The sequence below is a fragment of the Neodiprion pinetum genome, chromosome 3 (genome assembly GCF_021155775.2).
Source record: "Neodiprion pinetum isolate iyNeoPine1 chromosome 3, iyNeoPine1.2, whole genome shotgun sequence".
Taxonomy (NCBI): Eukaryota; Metazoa; Arthropoda; class Insecta; order Hymenoptera; family Diprionidae; genus Neodiprion; species Neodiprion pinetum.
Window position 1 is genome coordinate 22950928 of NC_060234.1, and position 22630 is coordinate 22973557.

General features: G+C 34.9%; 2 protein-coding genes across 8 annotated transcripts in view; one reads left to right on the top strand and one right to left on the bottom strand.

Moving 5' to 3' along the window:
- Window positions 1-718: 718 nt before the first annotated feature.
- Window positions 719-6073, top strand: LOC124213690 (uncharacterized). 3 transcript variants are annotated; one of them, XM_046615237.2, is made up of 10 exons: window positions 725-941; window positions 1074-2507; window positions 2590-2951; window positions 3214-3384; window positions 3463-3724; window positions 3952-4370; window positions 4467-4715; window positions 5006-5481; window positions 5578-5686; window positions 5834-6073. In XM_046615237.2, exons 1-10 carry the CDS (start codon window positions 926-928, stop codon window positions 5987-5989), a joined length of 3654 nt encoding a protein of 1217 aa, XP_046471193.1. In that variant the 5' UTR covers window positions 725-925; the 3' UTR covers window positions 5990-6073. The 3 variants fall into 3 exon arrangements, with proteins under 3 accessions (XP_046471194.1, XP_046471193.1, XP_046471192.1); XM_046615236.2 differs by having other exon boundaries at window positions 726-941; window positions 3034-3384; XM_046615238.2 differs by lacking the exons at window positions 5578-5686; window positions 5834-6073 and having other exon boundaries at window positions 719-941; window positions 3034-3384; window positions 4912-5053.
- sm (smooth) overlaps window positions 3217-22630 on the bottom strand; it is an 83792-nt gene continuing 64378 nt past the window's right edge. The window contains exons 7-12 of one of the 5 annotated variants that reach the window (XR_006881944.2): window positions 17300-17392; window positions 16369-16667; window positions 16012-16235; window positions 15181-15440; window positions 12495-14117; window positions 3217-6390 (exon numbers count right to left, since the gene is read on the bottom strand). Coding sequence is in view for 3 of the 5 variants with exons in the window: in XM_046615239.2 (XP_046471195.1) it covers window positions 13978-14117; window positions 15181-15440; window positions 16012-16235; window positions 16369-16667; window positions 17300-17392 (1016 nt within the window). In the remaining 2 variants the exon portion in view is untranslated. Of the gene's footprint in view, window positions 6391-6417; window positions 6917-12322; window positions 14118-15180; window positions 15441-15533; window positions 15826-16011; window positions 16236-16368; window positions 16668-17299; window positions 17393-22630 lie in introns of those variants that run through there. The other 4 variants (XR_006881943.2, XM_046615239.2, XM_046615241.2 and 1 more) reach the window with 4 other exon arrangements.

Here is a 22630-nt window from a genome sequence, read left to right on the forward strand (position 1 = left end):
AAGTAGACGCTTATCGTAAAAAAATTCTAAGAAAAGATAAGAAAATAGGAAACCTAGAAAAACTTGTCAAAACTTTGAAACAACAGAATTAATTGCCATTTGGAATGAAATTTTTAAAGAAGATAAAAATAACAACTCCATTTACACAAGCATATAGATGCTTAGGTATGGAGAACTGTCAATAACATCAAAGTAATGCAATACAATGTACATATAAAATCAAAGAATAATGTTCTAAATAAATCTAAATTTAAATATAACAGAAAACTTCAGCTGCTGCTAAACATTTACAGGTTCTCTAATTGTTTTTCTGAAGTTATTGAATGAATTGTATATAACTTGTAATCAAATGACACCGAACACCGTCATTTTTACCAAGCAGAAAATTTTACATAATTAATTAACCAAATCAATTTAGTTTATACATGCTAAGCAGTGAATATGCGTTTAAGTAAGTACTACTTGTTGTATGACACGTATACTGAAGCCTTTGAATAATGAACAAAAAAAAAATAATAATTCCAGATTTTTCGATTCTTCGACTAATAGCTATTTTCGTATTTAAGGCGTGAAGTTTTTTTATCCTAGTGCAATCCGTCGCACGAGGGTGTAAAGCATTACGCCCATGGTGCGAACAATAACTACGTGCGCCATTTAGCCGTTGCATCGGCACCCATTTCCATGAGTGGCTTTTCCCGCCGACGGCGTAGCGCTGCCGTGTCAAGTTGCCGTTGCGTCAATTTGACACCCGTGAACATCTAGACTTTAGCCAATCTTCGGTCAGCGACCTATGGTTTTTACCACGTTTTTACCAAGAGTGCTTAGAAAAATACTCAAAATCAGTTAAAATATGATTTGGAAATTGAAGTACATTTACTACGGGATGCTGGTAAAACTTGTATTTTAACGAAGCAGCGACATAGAAATGGCCTTGTCAAGCGGTAAGCGTATAGTAGGATCAATGAAAAGTTTAATTCTTGGTCCATGAGTGGCACGTGTTTAGTAAACATAACCTAATATGATTTGACCGGATTCTACACATGATTTAGAATAAAATATGATCCTATTTACAGAGCTTTTGTTGCGTTTGGACGCGGATGCGGAACCGCTGCCAAAACGACTGAAACTGGCTGAGAACGCATTTTGCAGCACTGATCTGCCGATAACTCATAAAGAAGATTTGATAGTCAAATGGCTGTGCAAAGTAGCACCCACAGAATTGATAGTTTGGAAGAGTTTGAGACTTTGTGTTTACTGTCAAACTGACAACAGAACCACTCTAAATCTCGAAACGAAAACGAAACTGGTTGAAACTCTAACAAACCAACTGAACTTCAGGGAGGAAAATATTCCTGATGAGATGCTCGATTGCTGCATTTGGATTTTGACAAACCCTAAAATGCAGCATTACTTCCAGAACGTACTGAGCAAATTCGGACGTTTTTTGCAATGTCTACTCATCAGAATTAGGCTAGAGAACTTTAAACAGGCAGCTACTAATGATGATGTGCCTGAACGAAGCAGCCTTGTCTTGTCAGAAGTTAGACAAGCTTGTGTCTTGAATTCCATTGATAGTTTAATTCAGGTGCATAAACACCATTCCGATAAAAATCAGGTGGCTGAAACTTTTTTGGACTATGTTTTGAGTCCACTCTGCGCCCTAATAGATCCTACCTGCACGGACAACTCTAATAGGATTGGAGCAGAAACGCATAAATGTATACAACAAATATTGTTTGGCAAAGCAAGGTACAACGAGTACAAAGAATATAGTTCCGGAATAGGAAATGGATGTTTACCTGTAAAATTATTCACCACACTTACCCAACTCCTTGCTAAAATGGGTTCTGATGATGTTTCGGTTATGTTGAGTTACGTCTTCCGTGCTGCAGTTGGCTCCTATAAAACAGACGGTGAACTGATAGACAGCTTCTTCAGAAGCTTTGTAAATTCTGCGGGTAATCTAAAAACTGTAGTATCAAATTACCTGATTAATTATCTGACTGACATTCATCTGGAGTTTGGTAACAAGATTGACAATCTAACTCTGATGGAATTTCTTACCAGCTTAATTGACGAGATTCTTTCAAAAGAAGAAAGGTTGAGTCGTAAGGATTATGATCTGTTGCGCAATGTTACCAACTTGAATCCGCTGGTTGTAGAAAGTAAATTACCAGCCATCTTCCGGAGAATACTCCTCGAAGCTAGATCATCAAGGTCTGAAGAGCAGTCCTACGTTATGTTCCTGATTAGCGCCGTGGATGCAAGCTCGCGTCTGAGGCGTGAACAAAAATTGATTCCATGGCTTCTGCTGGCTCTTAACACAGCTCTCCAGGAAAATAAAAAGTGCTGTCCATTACTAGCAGAAGTTTTCCCTACCCACTTCACTTCCAAATTCACAAGTCTTGCTAGCGGTTTGCATAGCCCGCAAGTTACAGCTATGCTCAAGTCGCTGAGTTACCACTTAAAATCAAACTGTGTGGATGAATTTAATATCAACTCTGCAGGTAATAACATGAACATGATCACACATTGTTTTCAGTTTCTTATTCACCTGCATTCAACTATATGCATTCCATTTTGTTTCAGGTCAGGTTACCCTGATGACAGAATGTACAGTCCTATTAATGGTTTCATTTTTTAATGGTATTCGGATATTTGAACACAACATACCTCTTCCCATGCAAAAAAAATTTACCAGTGCATTAAGTGAACTGGGTGACATACTTTCTACTCTAAGCAAAAAGATTTCGAATACCACATATAATGGTAGGATGACGATTATCTTGTTGGAAGCTGCTCTGTCATGGAGCAGAGTATGGAGTCTACTGGCTTTCTACGCCCCAAAATCGGGCGCGGAAAATATGCCTTTCCCAATTTCAGAGGATGACTTGCAGCATCTGATCCAAAGGGTCGAGAACTTTGGAGATACGGGCTGCAAAGAAGCCCTGGTAATGACATGTAAAAAATTACCGATTATTGTCCAAAGTTTTATATTTCATGTTTTTTCATTTTAGAACTATGTGCTTACAGAACAAATTTTCACTGCACCGAACAAAAATAAATCTGATTCGTGAACCCCAGGCAAGGTTGACTGGTCTTGTCGGCGAGATGCAAAATTTTTGGTTACTTATTCTTCAGGATTATCCAGAGCTTGTTTCATTATTAACCCTTGATCAGCTAATGCAGCTGACCTCGTTCTTTTTGGCACAGATGATCACACACAGTGAAAGCAGCTTCCAAAAGTTACAAGATTTATTGAGGCAAGAAACTCTAGAAGAAAATAAAAGATTCGTTATTGTGATACTCTGCCAAATTTTTATTGAAATTGGATCATTAGCTAAACAAAACATGACTACGGATATAGTCGCACGAATTAATATTGTGAGTGTAATCAAGCGAACACATTCTGCATTCTGTACTTTCTGCATCTACATCTAACTTAAACTTTCATCATTCTAGGTAAACATATTGGAAGCTGAGAGTGATGATGCTATTCCAGCATTGGATTCCAATAAACTGATTAAGGATATTCCAGTATTATCAACTCTGCATAACGATGAGATGTACAGGATAGAGAAATATTTACATGCCTTACTGTGTCTACCTATCAGGCATCTTGGTATTTCACTAAGGACAATGACGTTTGTAATTACTTACGTTATTGAAAGATCATGTCAACATCATGAAAGAATTAAAACCTTATGCAACAACATATTATTTGGTAAGTTAGATAATTGCTGTAAATTTATTTAGAACTCACGAAATATAATACTACCATATTAACGTCTATCTCTTTTTTAAAATAAAAAGTTGCACGTTTTCATGTTGAAATTGTAATTCACAGGGCTAGTAATACACAATAGTGTACAATTTGTTTTTTCGTAACATGGTATTAAAAATACGTGTATTGGGTGTATAATTATGTAATATATTTTTCATCATTTACAGAAAGTCTAGAAGAAGGTGGGCTGAATGTTTTGGAGTACATTGATTTGGACTCATTGGTACCTAATCTTCCCAGAAACAAAGTTTTACAAAAAGCGTTCGAATTATCATTGCGCAATGTAAAGACGTTATCAGGATCTCCGACTTTACTTACACTTAGTAGCTGTCCAGACGAATCAATTTCAACAGTTTTATCATGTATCGAAAATGTCAAACAAAAAACAAATAAGACAGTAAAACTTACTCTGGATAAAGTTGAAAAGAAACTGGGCAAGCGAGCTTTGAAAACATGTAACGAAAATATAGAATCTGCTGAAGAAGTCAAGAAAATTACCATGGCATTAAAAATTTCCCTTGGAAAAAACAGTGTCAAAGAAAATCTTAAAAAATCGGTTAGCTCAATGCTCCGATCCGCCTTTATGGTATGCAGTTTATTATTTAATTGAATCCAAACGATCTTCTCTGTTAATGCAAAACATTCATTGTTTTTACTAATCATTGCTATATGAAATTTCCAGAATGGTGTGGATGTAAGTTCAAAAGAAGAAAATCACAACAACGATAGAGAGGACTTCATTAAAAAAGCTTTAGAATTGGCAATCATCGCCTTGCAACATAGGTCATATTTAGAGTTACCAGACGAAATTGTTGCAGGCATTTGGAGTACTGTTTTAAAATATCCACAAACAAAACTACTAACCATCTTGCTGGAGGCTACAACTCCGAAAGTATTCAACGAAGTTTTGATGTCCCTCCACAGGCAGACTGTAAGTTTCAATTTTATTCGCAATCTTGCCAATAAAAGAATGTTACGTCATTCATAGTTGATGTTAAGATATTTTTCAAACAGGCTCCTTATAAATTTGTAAATTGTAAAGGCTTATTCCCATCGTTTTCATGTTCGCGACTGTTTTTTTTTTTACGTCTAAAAAATTGGGATAAAAGGCAAACATTCTTTTTCAGTCTAGAATGGATTCTGCTAGGAAGGAACATGAAAAATAGTTCCATTTCCAAGCTAATGCCACGAGTGTGGATACATTCTACCTTATTTTCGCAGGAAATGGAATTGTATGAGCCTGATGCGATAAAATTGAACAATACACTTGTTATTTGGAATTGCATTGAGATGTCAGACATGGGAACAAGTCGAAATAAATCTCGACAGCACGCTACGCGAAAGCTGATGCGGATGCTGCTGATACTTGAGATAAGAACTGAGCACTGGCCCGATGTGTTAAAATTGCTACAAGTGATCGTTAACTCAAAGCATATGCAGCTATTTGGTGAATTTATCGACATGATAATATCGATAGCTACCAGGTCAATAAGAGAAGGAAATAGCTTGCTTGAATGCGACAATGTATTAATACTTTGCCTGAGCTTATTAAGATCCAGAGTTGAAATGATGACTGACAGACTCCCGCTACTATTGCAGCTTTTCAGACAAGCTGTTACCTTTGTATCCTCCCAAGCTAAAAAAGAAAGTACAGAAAATAGTCATTTATTGGGACTATGCGCTCTTAACGTTGAAAAGTAAGCGAATATGTACAAAATATATATTTATCTATGAATAACATTAATAATCACAGTTCCTTTGTTTTTCGATTAATACGGACGACCTGTTTTCAGAGTTACCAGTGCCTTATGCAAATTGAAAAGGCATATGGAAAGGCTCAGCCCTTACTTAATTTCTGATATGGTAGATGTTTTTGCAAAAGGAGATTTAGAGCCCATCAAAGTGAGTCACCAGATCATTTTCTATGGCAGTTTTGACTGTGTAATATAAATATATTATTATTATTACCTAGGAAGTTTCTGAGATACTAGGCTGATTCACATTTTAGTTTAGCTTATTATTTTCTAAAAAAAAATTATTTTTCAACAGGAGCCATTCCAAAATTGTATCAACAAACTACTGAGCATTTGCGATCCTCACGGAGTGGCCTTAAACTATAGAGCCTTACCAGCAGCAAAGCGTGAAATATTCAAAAACATGAGCGATACATACAACAAGTTCCATAGATTTACTGGAAAAATTTGATCTGTCAAATACAAACCATTACTTCCTGTTGAGTACTTGTAGTCTTAAGTTTTACTGTATTGAATAAAATGATGATAAATTTTATTTTCTGGCCATCTTCTGTCTTATCCTCATATACTTCAAGTTTTTTGCCACTAGATTTAATCCTATATCTATATCATCCAACTCAAATGCGTTGCTCTTTGATATGATTGATTGGCTGTTCTTCAATTCGATAAAAGAGTAGACAGCAGGATCAAATGGAAATGTTTGTACTTTTTTGTCCTTTCACTAACACTTGTTGCAGGCAGAGTTGTTACGTTTGTTTGATCACAGAATTCCCTGACTTCCGGGTTTTTCAGGCATGAAACCTATTTGGTTTCCAGTCCGAGTTGCCGTAATAAAATTATTAGTTCATCTACCTAAACACAGTAATAGAGATCAAACATTAATTCAAGTGACTTAATTTATTCAACTCATATAAATACTCAATCTATGGAAATCACAACTCAATCATGGTTATTTCACTTGGTTTGAGATTTATACCACATGCTTGTAACACTTAAACATCTACGGCGCTACATAGAGCTCTAGTCAATAAAGCCGAATTTTATAAGAGAAAAACTACTGTTTGTTTCAACCTGTTATCAAAATTGCATTGTTTAAAATTTTCATTAAATCGTACTTTATGCCATCAATAATCATATTAAAAATATCCAGTATGCGGAACTTGAATTCACGATCAACTTGTACGAATGCAGTGGTCTTATTGAACATGTTGAGAAAACTACCTTTTAAATAACGACACAAGAAGTCATTCTGTATATAAAAAAAAAAAAGAAAAATCAGTAAACTTCTATTGAAAAATAAAAATTTCCAGCACATCTGCGTAATTCCCTGAGAATTCCAAGTTTCCAGGATTTTCAGGTCATGTAACAACCGTGGTTCCTAGAATAAGAAAAATAAAATACAAGAATAAATTGTAAACGGTGTGTGAATAATTGTTTCGATTTTTTTTTACTATTCTGATGAATTAATAGATTGAATTTGTATTAAAGTATGATATTTTTTCTGTACCGTGGTTCCATGAAGATATTTGAGAGTATGCATGATTCATGTAGGTGTTTAATGAATCGAGTCTGACGTTTAATATATTGAGTATAGTATGTTTTTAATGATGTGATCTTCCATAATATGTAAATATGCACAAGTATAGTATATTGTTATTATATAATAAAAGTGTTACAGTGTTGTGTGATACGATAATAAATTTTTTATAGTAATCTCGTTATAATTACTAAACTTAAAAATAAATCTAAAGAATAAGCTAAATTACTAAACGCTAGCGCCTATTGCAGTAGCCTAGCATGTCTTTTTACTATATTGGCGCGCACTGGAGCGAAGAATGATTTAATTTCAATACTTTTTTTTCAAATTTTTGTATGCTCCTTAGCTTTCATCCATTTTCCGATTGTTTCTCAACGCGTAAAATTCACTAGCCACCGGTATGTAACTTTGTTGTATTTTTCTTTTGTTATATTTTCAGTTGTCTTGATATTATGACGGGAGGATTTGTTAATGCGAGCCAAGGAAGCAATATCACCAGAAAAGAAGCGAAATATTCAAGCTATAACTACTAATAGCAAACGAGAATATAAAGCAGGCAACAAGAAAGACAAGCAGATTGATTCTTAGGTACACTATATTCGATTTTCTCTTGCTTTCTCTTTTTCTCTCTCTTTCTCTGTATCTATGTTGGATAGTATATAATAGAATGAGGGATAACGTAAGTGTACAAGTGTGGAACTCTAAGTTGTAATATTGTGTTTAGTGTGTGGTGGTCAGTTGTAACATGGAGTAAGCGGCGTGTAGTTGTAATATATTACGTAATCTATTTAAGAAAATTACGAAATAGAAAAATGAAAATTTAGTGAACAACTAAAGCGGAATATTTAAATTTCAGAGAAGAGATGATACAAATATCTGGATAATATTGGCTTTGCAGATTATATATCAGATACAAGTACAGGGGTGCAATTTATTTGCGCAACACATTAGAGTGTTTATTTGACTATTCGTTGAATTTTTTTTACTTCTTTCTTTATTGATTTCGTTTTTCTTTCTTTTTATTATTATTATTATTCTTTATGTGAATGGTGGTACATTTTGGTAGTTGGGTGCGCAGGGTTGCTAGGCACAGATAATTGACTCGCAAATAACTCTTCAAACAACATTAGAGCATACGACACATATTAGTATAATATACATAATTGTTTTTTTTTGCTTGTTTGTGTTTTTGTTTCATCATTTTGCTTCGTAATAAAGATATTACTATTATTAGCATATCTCATGTAAGTTGTGTTGGTGTTGTGTCGGTGCGATAATTGGTTATGTAGATAGGTATATTATTTCAATACAATTATTTTTGTTTGTTGTTTCTTTTTCATTTTCTTGTTTTGTTTTTTTTTTTCGTTTTCTTACTTTCTTATCCGCTGTGATCTCGCAGTTTAATACAGATGGCTAATACTAGGAATGAGTTCGATTACACAACTTTTCGTTTCTAGTTTCAATTATTTATACATACATATATATATACCTACTACGTCTCACAGATTGTGATTTAAATAAATAAATCGTTCTTCATTAATATCAATATTATTAGCGTATTGTCGTACAAGAAATAGAGAGCCTGCGACCGTCAGTCAATAACCGAGCAGCATTAAGAGTACACAAAGAAGTTGGCAGATACTAGATTCAAAACTAGCGACAAGCTAACTTTATTTGGATATATATTACAGGACTTTTGCAACTATGCTTTTCTTTGCTTTAATCGACAATTTTTTTTTTCAATTATAGTATTTCTATTTTGAGCCCCGAGCTGATTAATTCTACGCCTATACACTGTCGATTTAATAATATTTGACAGTTCAGTCTGGGCGAAAGGGTAGTTTTCGCGACACTGGTCAGCATTGCTACTCCGTGTTATTCTCCAAATACACAGCACTAAGATTATTTTTCATTTCTTTCTTTTTTCTTTTTTGTTTTTTAACAAATTTTGCACGTTCCTATGTAGTATTACATATATATGTATATATGCAGTATAGTCAACAAACCTTATGATTTTTTTTTCATTTTTTTTCTTTATAATCTAAAATTGTCTTTTGATGCAGCAATGGGAAGACGGCGCATAGAGTAGACAGTTTCCTATTTTTTTTTTTGGACCAGATTTTAGAAACTGATTAATGGAGCAGGTGAAAACCAGAGCCATAAAGAGAGGAGGAATAAGAGGAGAAAGGATGGGGCATGGAGTGATTAGTACTTCGCAGTGTACGTCGTTTCTAAATAAGAATTTTTCATCTTGTTATTCGCGAAATAAAAGTCGAATGTTTTTATAGGGAAAGGAGAGGGAGCGGAATATAAATATTGATATGACACGTCATGGTGCATAGAATACCTACGACCTGATATGTGGAGCAGACGGGTATGTCACCGGTAATACTTGGGATTGCTAAAGGCTGCTGCGTCTTGGCTTGTTTTCTTTGATGTACACATTTTATGTATCTATTTGTCCCACGCATACATATAATATTGCCGTCCACGCCGCCGCCACCATTCGTACGAATATGTTCATCACTGACAATAATAAAATCGTCGAGTTCAGAATTTTTCAAAATATTGTTGTAAATATGTACCCTACATTGATTTTCCTAAGATATTTCAATGTCAAATATTGTACTTCAACAGCAATAATCAAGTAACAAAAAGACACGAATCAAGACGCTGAATTAGTCTGCATAGCTAAGTTTGAGACATTACTGTTGTTATCCTTTAAATTTTCTCACTCTGTCAGCAACAATAACAATAGTAACATAAGTTATAATCGTCTGAGTAATCCATTATTACATTAAAATTTTGAAAAAAAGAGAGAAGCAGTATGAGAATTGAGAAAAAAAACGAACCAAAACGCATCTGCCGTAACATTTCTATACAATACTTACTATTAATAATTAATATTTAATAATAATATTAATAGTAATAATAATAATGTTAACGATATGTACCTACGATCTATCTAACTAACTACAAAGATTAACTTAATGCCTTAAACGCAATATCCATTCAATATGTCTATATATATATATTCCAATTTTTTGAAAATTGGAACTATAAACAATAATAATAATCGCAATGATAATAATAATAATAATAATAATAATAATAATAATAATAATAATAATAATAATCAATAAATTGTATTTTCATGCGTTCGCAAATATATACATATAGATGGGATATGTATTGGTAATAGAGTTAAACAAATTGTTTTTATAATTACTTATCGACACAGATTAGGTTTTTATCTTACAACCTCGAGTTTGTTGTTATTGATGTACATGCGTAACTTTTGTGTTATGTTCGGAACCTCGAGTTATATTCTACCTGGAACATTTAACTACTGAGCGATTTTAAGAAGTAGATGAATACACGAAATAATAGATGCTTCGTTTCAGTAACAAAGTAAAATTATCATTAATAGATTGTTATCGTAGAAATCTACGATTTACCAAAATTAATTGAATAGTTTGGCATAAAAATTATTATTGAAAAATTTTAGGGGTCTTTAAAGAAAGTTATTGAAATTCATCAACACCAATTACATGTATGTACATTACATTCTTATACTCAAAAACGCTTGCAGTAATTTATTACAACTTCATTGCATTTCCAGTTAGAAGTACTGCTCAGGAGCGTGTCGTGTGTTCGTTGTAACGTGTAATACAAATTCACTTTACCCCAGCTATAAGTTTGCAGGTAAAGTATCAGAAAATAAGCAACAGTCTTGCATGCAAAGTGTGTGTTCTATGTGTAGTTTTAGTTTGTTTCTTTATTAAATTTTTTTTCTAGTATAAGCATCTCGTTATAACCGAATGCCTAATGTACATCACATTAAATTAGGCTTCCAATTAGGAAATTCATGATATCCTCTAGGAAAGTGATAACGTCGGTATACAGAGAAATGTAGGATGAAAACGTGGGGTATTGCATTTTCTGTTTTCCTAATTCATTAAAATTTATTTCATTTAGCGGAGGACCAACAAAAAAGCATCAAGTTAAATCGCCCGTTATCACATCCCTGAATTGAAGCCTAGTTTTCATTTTTTATTTTCGCATCACATACATATATATATCTACAAAATTTTTTTATGATATGCTTACGCTTTCTAATCGCTTATAGACTACCCTTATATGTCTTAAAAACGTGATCACTATATGAAAAAAAAAAAAAACATACGACTATTCAACGACAATAAATGACATATGTTAGTCTTCTCATAGAAACTTAAACTTCGAATTAGGCAATAAAATAAAGGAAACCTACTTATGCGATAATAACGTGAGAATGTGACGTGAAATGGTCAATATTATTAATAATATTGATAATTTAAAACAGAAAAAACAAATAACTATAGGGTAAAGTTACTTCCGGAGAAGATTAAAATATATTTTTTAAGTTTAAACCGGGAAGAAGGGAGGGGTGAACCAGCAAAATACATTTATGCATCATATAATATTTCGTAAACAGGAATTGAAACAATTTTCAAACAATTCTTAAATATCATGCACCGATAGATGACCATTAATCGTTATTAGGCTACTATTTCGCACAAATCTCACATCCACCTAATTTCACATATTTCGCATCAATATACATCGTCGTGTGATGAAAAGGAAAGAAGTGTCCTTATTGAATTCATAGTCCTTTATATACAATACGTAGTGTATTGTATATATAGTGTATACATACGAATGTGTAATTTACACATGTGTCATATAGTATGTTGCTTTCAGCAATCATTATGGGATCCTTTTAAGCTTCATTGGGTTGGATCCTAAACGATGTACAACTTACTCTCTAGTTGTATTGTAACAAATATTGCCTCGAATATAAACTTCTGTTATTTCCTTTCTCTTTTTTTTACTTAATTAAATTATACTTCATTTGTTAGTTCACTCACGATCAATGGACAAAATTGCGGATATTCTTCACGCGTTAAAAGGGTATAATAATAATTATCCCTTTTCCTTACGATACGTATGGCCGAGTCAAGATTGTATATTTATATCAGTATAGTCATTTGGTTCGCTTCGAAGTTTTAGAAACACCTTTTCTAAAAAAATTTCTTTTTTTTTTTGTGTTTTTAAATTATTATTATTATTTTATGTGTTTGTGTGTGTGTATTTCTTTTTTTTTTTTATAAAAACGTCCCACAGTCTGTCAAAATATTACTGGGAGACACTACAGCATTGTGTTTTCCACATCAGTATTTGTCTTATTATTTTTTGTCCCCTTGATTTTTCTCCCGGAAGGCACACATCTACACATAGTATGTATAGTTGCACCCTATGTATTTATGTATGCCAATCTATTATATACAAGTATATATAGATATAGATATATATATGGAATTTCAATTCACACTCTTCAATCCGATCGTGCGATTGAGAGGGGATTCAGGTTACTCACTTTTTTTTCATCAAGGTTTTCGGCAACAAGTCTAGTCCTCGCAACTTGAACACTACAGCTGAGGGATTGTTTTCGTTTCTTAGGAACAATGTCGTGGCGAGATTCTGGTCAACTTGACATTCTTATAAACAGCAGTCTTGTTTAATGTTTAATTTAAAAAAAAAAACTTTCGTTTTCATTACTAACGCGTCTAATCCCCAATCTTTTTGCATCATAGAGAGCACTGATACAACGGTTCCAAGCTATATCAAAGGAATCTAATAATAACGGACAAACCCGATTAATCTCCTTCATAGACGGATATATATACTTTTGTTTTTATTATTTATCAGGTCCCATGATATAAAATCCATGCAAAAGATTTTTATTTCCAAACGAATTCTTCCACTGGCATTGACAAACTTTCACATCTCGACACTTGAGATTTGTTTGAAGCTTGGTGAGGTTTCTCCAATATTTGGAGATATAGTTGAAAAATGTCGATATTTCATGCAATAACACATTTTTCTTTATTGAAAAAGTTTATTGTATTTTCATGCAACAGTTGCTTTAGGAAAATCCACACCCATTTGTTCCAAAATTTACAAAAATTAATTGAAAAACCCCCCCAAAAAAAAAAAAGGTCCCTAAGTTGTTGATAACCGTTACTCGACAATTACCGTGATTTCACATTTACGAAGTTATCTCATTTAGAGATGTGAAAAATTGCTTCATAAATGATGGGAAGATTATCAATATGTAACATAAGAGCAGATTAGTTTTATCTTACATAAGGTTAAACCAGCGCAAAGAATCAATTCCTTTCAACATCACTGCCATGTATAAGACGTTATTCACCAAATTTTCATTACAGGTGAACGGAAAGAAGGAAGTGTCGTGTCTCTCGTTTGATCTGCGACAGATGAATTTCAATAAATATTTCCCGTCGTTACGTCCCCGTTTGATATGTGGCTAAATTAATATTATTCTAATTTTCTACACCTTCCCTGGATCATGCAGCGAATTACAAGCAAGGGTTCCGCCGATAGTCCTAAATATAAGATATGTAATCCTTTGGAATAAATTCTAAAGCATCTAGGTATAATGCTTATCTCAATGCACTGTTACACACAACAGTTATGCCAAAAGTCAATTGTTTAAACATCGACTAAATATCAAATTCTTCCACACGCCCAAAAGTCTTGTCATCGCAGATCATCACTTCCCCAATCTACCGCCAACTTTCTTTCCACCCGTTAACCAACTAATGAACCTGGTTTCAGTATGGCCAAAATGCCGGAAGCGGGGGAGGAGGAGGTGGAGGGACAGCAGGGTACAGGGCAGGCGCAGCGATAAGAAGGCATGCGGGTGGCAGAGGGGTAGGAACCGGAGAAAGAGCAATCGTTGCGGGATGCAGAGCCGGCATGGGAGCGGCGCATATAGGATGCAGGGCAATAGAGGGGCGCTGGCGCTGGCGCTGACGCTGGCCCTGGGTTTCTCCGTTCTATTCGGAATCCTGCTGCATTTTGATGTGCCCATTCCCAGATGAATTACTCGCTACTCCGCTACTGCTTGGTGGAAAGTTGGTCGGTATGGTGCGCGATGATGAGAAGCAGAGCTTCATGATGTAAGGAAACTTTCCATCTATGACAGAATAAGTCAAATAAACCCTCGTTACTCTCATACAGGCTAGCCATCAGGCAAAACTTAACACGGATAATTCAGGGTATCCACTTAATTTGGTTTTGAAAATTGCCTGCATATTAGCAGTTTCCTTGTCTGTAATTACGATTTTTCCTTGACCTCTTGCTTTGTGATATCGCATTTTGCAAAACTTTTTTTGTATTGTTGAAAACATTGTAATGGAATACTTCACTAACAGAAAGCAGAAGGTCATAAGCACTAGTGAAAATGAAGTTTAACCTTTGGCATTCACGTTCGCAGTATGATTAATATAAGCAATATCATCCATATAAATAAATATTCTTGATCGAGCAAAGGCAGCAGGTGAAATAAGAATTTAAACTTTCGTTACTCGCGTTTGTTTGCTCGATGTATTTCATCGGCCGGCGAGCACTGTGCCCCCATGTTAACTGCAATGCAACGTTGCCACGTTACAATATAATAATCAAATATTTCTATTAAATAGCTTCATTGTTGAATTTTGAGTTCAAATTATAAGTAATAGTTGAAAAATTTAGAGCTTAGTATTAAACACTATATTTAGTAGGATTCCCAGGAACAGCTGCAAGTCGTTATTAAAATTCTTTGATATTTTCGGTTTTTCAGGTATTGCAAACAAGTCACCTTGTTAAATTCCGTTCGTAAAATACAGAAAATTTGTAGATAAACACGAACTGCAGTTTCAAACTAGAACATTGAAAAATATTTTTTTCCTACGGTCGGATAATCTTGTATATACCAGATCATTGGGTACAAAGGTTCTTTACAGACCTCTATTGTCGTTTATCACAATCAACAGCCAAACTGAACATAGCAGCTACCATGAATTTACCGTACAACTAGTACTGCGAACAGCCACAACACTTGGTTCCTTGATTGCCTAGGCTCAAATTCCTTAATTGGTATAATGTAGCATTGCACTTTGCACGAAATGACTTGGTATAATCTCTGTTGGAGTTTAAGAGTAAGTTTAATCAACATGATCAATTTCTATTTCAGTTTTCATACAGTGACTGTTACTTACTGCTGTTTTCAAGTGCTGTATGGTTGCACTCCATGATTGCTGCTACCGCTACTCCAACACTGCTGAATTCGATAAGTCCGGATGAAGAACGTTCGGACTTTAGTGGGAACAGTTTAACTGTAGTTGGCGTTTCTATGCCACGTTCCATAAATACGCGATTTACCGTCTCCTCAGTGAGATCCGGAGGTGTATTGAAGAAATGAACTATTTTCGATGGTGGCTGTATCCTATTTTTATTTGCCATTGCCGGGTTTAAGAATCTGGAGATTGAATACCAAAGATTCAAGATGTTTCAGCAGTCATACATCTGTTGTGGATGTTGAACCAATACTCCAAAAAACCTTTGGGATTCATTACGGGGTAACACCATTCTAACGACCGAAAAGAGGCCTAACTTTGACGATTTATTTTGGGAGTATGGAACGAAGGAACAGTATTTATTTTCAGAAAGTTTATTTAACACATATTGAAGTATGAAAAAAGAATTTTTATTACCATTTTGATGCAAAATGACTGCGATAGGGCCAATCTTTGAAATCGCCTTCTGTTAAAACTCCTTCACGAGAGGACGAATTTTTCGTAAAGTATAAGATCCGGCACGAAAAAGCAAACCATTTTTTGCAGTGGCAAAATCGATAATTGAACCTTTAAAAAAATATTTTTTCACTATAGGACCAACTGTATATTGTTTTTATGATTCTAAGACATTGTATAATCCAAAAAAAAAAATCGATTTTCCAAAATTCTAGAGTGGTGTTACCCCTTAAATCGATAAATGTTCAATGTCGAAAGAACATCATCTACATCTGAGACTGTGGAAAGACATAGTACCTGTTATTCTTGCTCCCTGTAAAATCTTTGAAGCTGGCCGTTTTGTCAGGCAGGCTGTAAGGATTTGTGACATCGGAGAGAAATGCCTGTTTTGAAAAACCAAGCTGCAGTTTGCCCTCAGCACCGATTGTAACATTGTTTAAATTCTGTAGACACCTTTCAACACCTATACTATCGCCCATTTGAATCATCGCACAGCCTTCTTTAGTTTTCAGAAATTTCACCTGAAATATTTGCGTGATGAAAAACTTGACTGGATTATATGATTCACAATATTACACATCTATATCGACGACGAGTTCAACAATGCTTTTTCTCATTATTAGATCTGAAAAAAAAAAACCCACAAAAATTTACCTTTGTAACGTTCCCGTAAAGACAGAACAAGTTGAATAGCTTGTCTGTATTCACTTTATCAGGTTGAAGTCCGTAAACCATCATGACGGAGCCTTGTGTGGTGGATGGCGGTGTCTGTCCAAGTGTTGGTACGTATCCTGGACGAGGTGGAGTCGGGTGAAGTGGTTCTCGACCACCAAAATCATTCTTAAGCCCATATCGTTCTACGTATGGTTCAGGATACGTTGCAGGGCCATTGAAACCCTCTTCATAACGATCATGGGTGGCCCCAGGTGGGAATGCGACTTGCGGCGTGGAACCTAGAACAAAATAATCTTTGATAGTAGCCAATAATATATTTCTGGTAATTGCTGAAATTCTATTTGTGCAAGCGTGTCATGGTATAGACATATAATTTTCGGTGATGAGCTCAGTGTACCCGAATCGATGAAAGTCTGTAATTTACGTTACATAGTATAATATATTGCTGTAAAAACGAAAAGTAAAATACCATAAAGAGAAATTCATTCACTCAATTCGTATGTACATACCTATACGTTTTACTGAAGTTCCCAAAACATAAAAAGATATCAACAACAATAAGAGACAAGGGGGCAAGAGGAGTGATGTAGAAAAATTAACAAAACCCACTACCAGTAACTGGAAGATAAATATTCATGCGATGGTATATGTGAAAGGAAGCGCCAGGCGTTTCGATATGTCAGAAAGTATTGTTGTTTTTATTTTCAGCTTATTGTTAAACATAAATTAATCAATATAGTATGTGTTAATTAAAATAGAAAAATAAAACGAAACCTAGCGAGGATATGTTTATACTGATGTACGTCGCAGCGTAAATTGTGTGAAGGTTGGCTTTGGGGCAGCATGAGTTTGTAATACGGGGAGGAGGGTACAGCATAGATAAAATTTTGGAAAAATATCGACAACTCACCATATGGCTGCGGTGCTGCACCATATCTAGGCTCTGCCAGTAGAGGCGCAGGCCTTCCATTGCCCGCCGTGTCGTTTTTGTGGGCGCTGGTGCCTGCAACAGACAAAATTTATGCAATCAATTTTTCATTTTCTGCATAAATAATGCTTGTTTAAGGCAACGCTCGATGCGCAATAAGTAAAGTACTTTTCTTTACAACCGTCGCAAGATCTTTATTCCACTTTTCACTCAAAATCATACTCTAATATCATATATATCAGTATAAATAAATGTGTTTCGACTTGTTTCAAAAGAATTTCGTTGGTTAGTCTTTCTGCTTTCTGTCTAATGCGTTTACACGCAAAGGAATGATCTCTAAATTATTCTCTTGCAAATAAATTAGATCAAATAATTAAATGTAAGGGATGGTTGAAAGCATTCACAAAGAACTTAAACTCTGTGTGAACAAGTTCAAATGTAATATTTATAACTCATTTTCTTATTCTTACTAGGCGGATACTATAGGAATACTTAATAAAATGAGAAGTTGAGTAAAGATCGTGCTAATACGTCACATTCTGTGCGGATTTACTCGACATTCTGCTTATACTTTAGTTTTTATTCATAAACAGTTATGATATGAAATTTCTTTCTTACATCAATTTTTTTATTCGTTCAATGCCTCACTTGACGATTAGTCTGCTGTGATCGTGTATATTTTTGGTCCATTGTACATGAGGTGCAAATTCAAATAAGGTGCAATACACGTCAATTTTTATAAATAGTGGATACATGCACTAGGGTGGGGTGGGTGAGTTCGTCTGTTTCTTTCTTCAATTTTGCGTGTATATATTCATTGAATCAAGTGTATAATCAAATTATTAAGTATACGGTGAATATTTTCAGGAAATTATCATTTTTCATCGTTGAAAAATGAAATGAAATGTGAATATTACAATCTGTTAATAGACGATATAGGTGTGGAATTATATAATACGTATAAAACGTCTATACGTAAGTTTGTAGATATACATATTATGTGTGCGGAAAGAAGAAAAGAAAAAACTAGAAGATAGGATACTGAGTCTCGACAATTTTTTCTTTCTTCGCGAAACATATCCTCGCCGCAATGGCCGTTTTTTTAATACATGACATACACACATACAATGGGAATTATTATACAAGGTATTGCAATTAGGGGTACATACATGTAGAAAACATATAGGGATGAATGAGGCTTCTCTGTGTTAGTTTACACAATGAACAAATATGTGCCTCGTAATGAACGCAATATGACTAGATTAAGGTGAAGCGGAGGAGAATGTAGAGTAAGCAATATCACATAATTACTTTTCAGATAGGATAAACGAGATTTTCAATTAGTACAAAATGACATTCTTGATATCGTACATACGAAAAATTAAAAAACCATTCACAACGCTCAAAAAAAAAAAAAAAAATCATCTAACCATGCGTTTAATTTGAATGCCGTCAACTCCGTAAAAATAATATAGTACAATTAAGGGTAAATAACGCTAATAAATATTTGCTCTTTGTTCACAATGAATGATTTTAGAAAGAATTAGTCGTTACAACTGAAAATCAGTTCCTCTCGAGTATCAGACCTGTTGATTCATTTGACAAAGTACCAACAACCATTAGTTTCGTACAAAGTAATGAAACATTTATTTGGTAGTAGATGAATCAAACCAAACAAAAAAACCAAATGATCGAGTCGATAAAATGTTTTGTTACGCTTTGTGCAAGTACAGGTGTATAAGTGATGTAATGGAAAAAATGTTAATACACATATTAAAGCGATTTCGACATTGTCGTGTATATCTTCAAATATCGAAGCCCAAGTATCTCAAACGTGAAAAATGGCTTAACATCCCCATTCTATACACAATTCTGAACAAAAACATTTCACATATTTTCATTCGTCGGAGAAATAACGAACTAGCATAAACTCTACGAATTTACTATTGCGTTTTCATAGAATCGGTGTCATTTCTTTATTACTGCGTCAAATGAAAATGTGTCTTGAAACGTTTTTGTCTAGAATCACGTCTATAATGGAGATAAGTGTACTTCGATATTTACATAAACATATACACATCGACGTCAAAATCGACCAGGGCTCCCCCCTTAAGAAGAATGTAAGAAAAAAAACCCTAGCATTTTCTAACCAACTATCATACATTGTACGTCCAACGTACCAAACGGTTCATACCTATCACATATCAAATACATAGGTATACCACAAAAGTGGGGCGTTTCATTTCTCACGGCATTTTCATTCCACGATGCATACAAACTATACACCATCCGCCTATCCAGGAAGTAAGGTATAAAAACATTGGGTGCAAAGTACACACGTGATAGGCGGCTAAAGGTAGCCTCGGCCAAACGTGAGCTGGTAATTTGGTATATAAGAGATGGCGGGTAGGGGGGGAGGGCGAAGGGTGGCATGCCTGACGGCGTAGACGACGAGCACCCCGCTGTATCGACCCTCGACGCCGCCACGCAGACTGCTTCCGCGCACACCCCCCTCCCTCCTCACGCTCCCTCGCCCTCCCTTGCCGGTTCACCTAGCCGTTTGCCGCTCTTTGAACCTTCCCGGCGCTCATCTACGTCGATGCACCTGTCTACCCAACCCAACACAAATCTGTGCCTATTGTAATATCGATGACTAGCAAGTCGTTGCGGCTTCGTCCGCTAATATTTTCAAATGCTTATTGTGGCAAAACTATTGGACAAAGATATATGCATTCGGAGACTTTTTTTGTACGTAGAACTCGTCGAGTACTTATAAAACTGTTGATTATAACTTTTCACTAGACGTATGAGTTTAGTCAGTGTTTGCGTAAGTGTGTAATCCCCTTCCGATTTTGCTTACAAATATCCTTATATACCTACAAAACTACCGATCTGATTGCAACTATACATAGCCTGAAACGCAGTCAGATTTTGTAGCTATACACGGAAAAAAAAAGAATCAAGTTCGGTTCAGTAGTTTTCGGGTGTTATGAGCGAGAATGCGGACAGACAGACACAGAAAATTTGAGTTTCGTACATGAAGAGAAGAGAAAATGTGGTTGCAGTTCGAGGTACATAAGTCGAGATCTGTTCTACCGAGAACATCCGAAACTACATTTTTGTCACCGCAGGTTGAATATTTATTCATCAGGTGTGATACTGTATTATGTAGGTCTATTGGAAAGGGTTAGGTGAAATATGAATGGGCCTCACCGTCTAAATCAAAGATAGGAAAACGGAGAATAAAAATGTTACAGAAGTTTCGAGCAATGTTAGTTCCGTCACCTGTGTAGTAAACCCGGATGAAACAACATCTCTATTATGTGGTAGATAAAAAAAAAATAATAGTGTCTCCGGAGATCGCTATGGCAAACAAAATAAACTCAAAACATCAGAAACGGATCAATAGGAAACTAGAGTTTATTTATTTTGAACGTTCTAATTATAATACGTTTCCACATATTGTTGATATCTTAGCGTGCCTTATCCGCATATGCTGATTGAAAGATTAATTTCGATTATACAGTAGGGATGTTGTTTTATTTGTGTTCACTATTATTAGCACAAGTTACACTACTGAAAAATGTGTAAGCGGTTTTTTCTTTTTGCCTGACTTTAGGTTCAGATGTCGGGATCCATTCATCCCTAAATCTATACAGTCTAAGAAAAAGGTAAGAAGATTACGAGACTTTCTTCTTATCGTGTCAAGGCAGCGAGCTGCAGAGGCCGCAATAAAACTAATGAAAATTGTCTAATATTTGCGTTCCATTTTTTAATGCATACACGCGCGTGCATATACAAAGCTCTTAGTGAGTGTTAAATCGACTGCGCATAAACAACCGACGTTACTGTTTCCAATTGACAACCGTAATTGCCCAACTACAGACGGGTAAATTGGTTCAAGCAAATTGAGAAAAATATGCGTATTTTCCATATGAACAAATATTCATTTTTTATGCAACACTGTACGTAAAATTCGATTTTACGCACCGTTAGTAATGCGTAAAACGACAATTTTCGATACAGTGTCCGTAAAATCCAAAAATCAATTTTAGCTAATTTGACACTAAAGTAAGCTGTGGAATCGCCCCAATAGTGTATCCTTACAACGTTCATGTAAATAATAATATAATTGTAACTTATCCTACGAGATACTGAATATTGTGTTTTCATATCGTTCTTGAATTCCTTCCGTTTTTTTGTTGTTTCTATACGCTCATATAAGCTAATAATTATCGTGACGTGAATACTGATTTGGAATATTCAAAACTAATCTTGATATTCGTTTATCGTTACGTTTATATCAAGCAGGAAAAATAGAATTATTACGATGAGAAATTTTCGTTACGTTAATCCTCTTCATATTATAACTCTCTATAAATAAAAAAAAATATACACGTGCATACAGATTTTGATGGTTAATTTGATACAACAACTGTACAAACTCAGATGAAATAAAAAAATGCGAAATAAAATAGCATACACATTGGAAACGCTTCTATTTTTATCATGTGTCAAATATTTTATACTTGTTAGTATTATCACAGTTATTATCATTTACCTAAAACTCAAAAAAGTTGTGGAACGTTATGTGTGGAAAAAAAAAAAATAGCAAACGATTCCCAGACTTTCCGCAAAAACCCCTGACATTTCCCTGACTATTCCAGAATTTCAAAATTCCATGACATTTCCAGGTTTTCCAGAATTTCGTGACCAGTGGCCAACCTGGATACGTAATTAGGTATATGACAATGTATTGTTACAAAGGGTGAAATCACCCGATTTCCCCTCTTTCTAGTCATTATAGATAAAAGACATACAAGAGGTCTCATATGTTATAAAAGTAATAAGGTTGCTGCGTCAATCAACATTATTGTAAAAACAGTCCTCTTTCAAACTTTAAACCGAAAATACATACCGCAATTAAACGTATTTTCCCATATTTTAAGTTTGTCAGTCTTGGTCACTTCTTTATCGCACAACGATCCAATTTTTTATTTCCGCAAAACCCAAAAGTGTCACCAATATATAACTGGTTGAATCTGCTGACACGTTAAATCGAATTGCTTGTATCGTAGGCTCTCGCGTTTTTTGGTCGTGCGGCTAAAGGAAGAGACATACGTGTAAATGGATGGATGTATATATAATGTGCCGAAAACGAGAGCTTAGGACACCGACTGCCATGACCATTACACACCTGACAATCTATCTACCGCTTCAGCCGAAAGAGTAAAAATTCCAGGTTTTCATTTTGCGATGTGTACCTCGAGCGATTAATTGCGTTTTCCTTCAGAACCGGGTCACCGTCTCTGT

What these genes read in the sequence shown, in the direction of transcription:
- LOC124213690 (XM_046615236.2), top strand. An exon ending in TGCGCTCTTAACGTTGAAAA is followed by an intron (nt 5,482 to 5,577) that starts GTAAGCGAATAT and finishes ACCTGTTTTCAG; the next exon opens with AGTTACCAGTGCCTTATGCA. An exon ending in GAGATTTAGAGCCCATCAAA is followed by an intron (nt 5,687 to 5,833) that starts GTGAGTCACCAG and finishes ATTTTTCAACAG; the next exon opens with GAGCCATTCCAAAATTGTAT.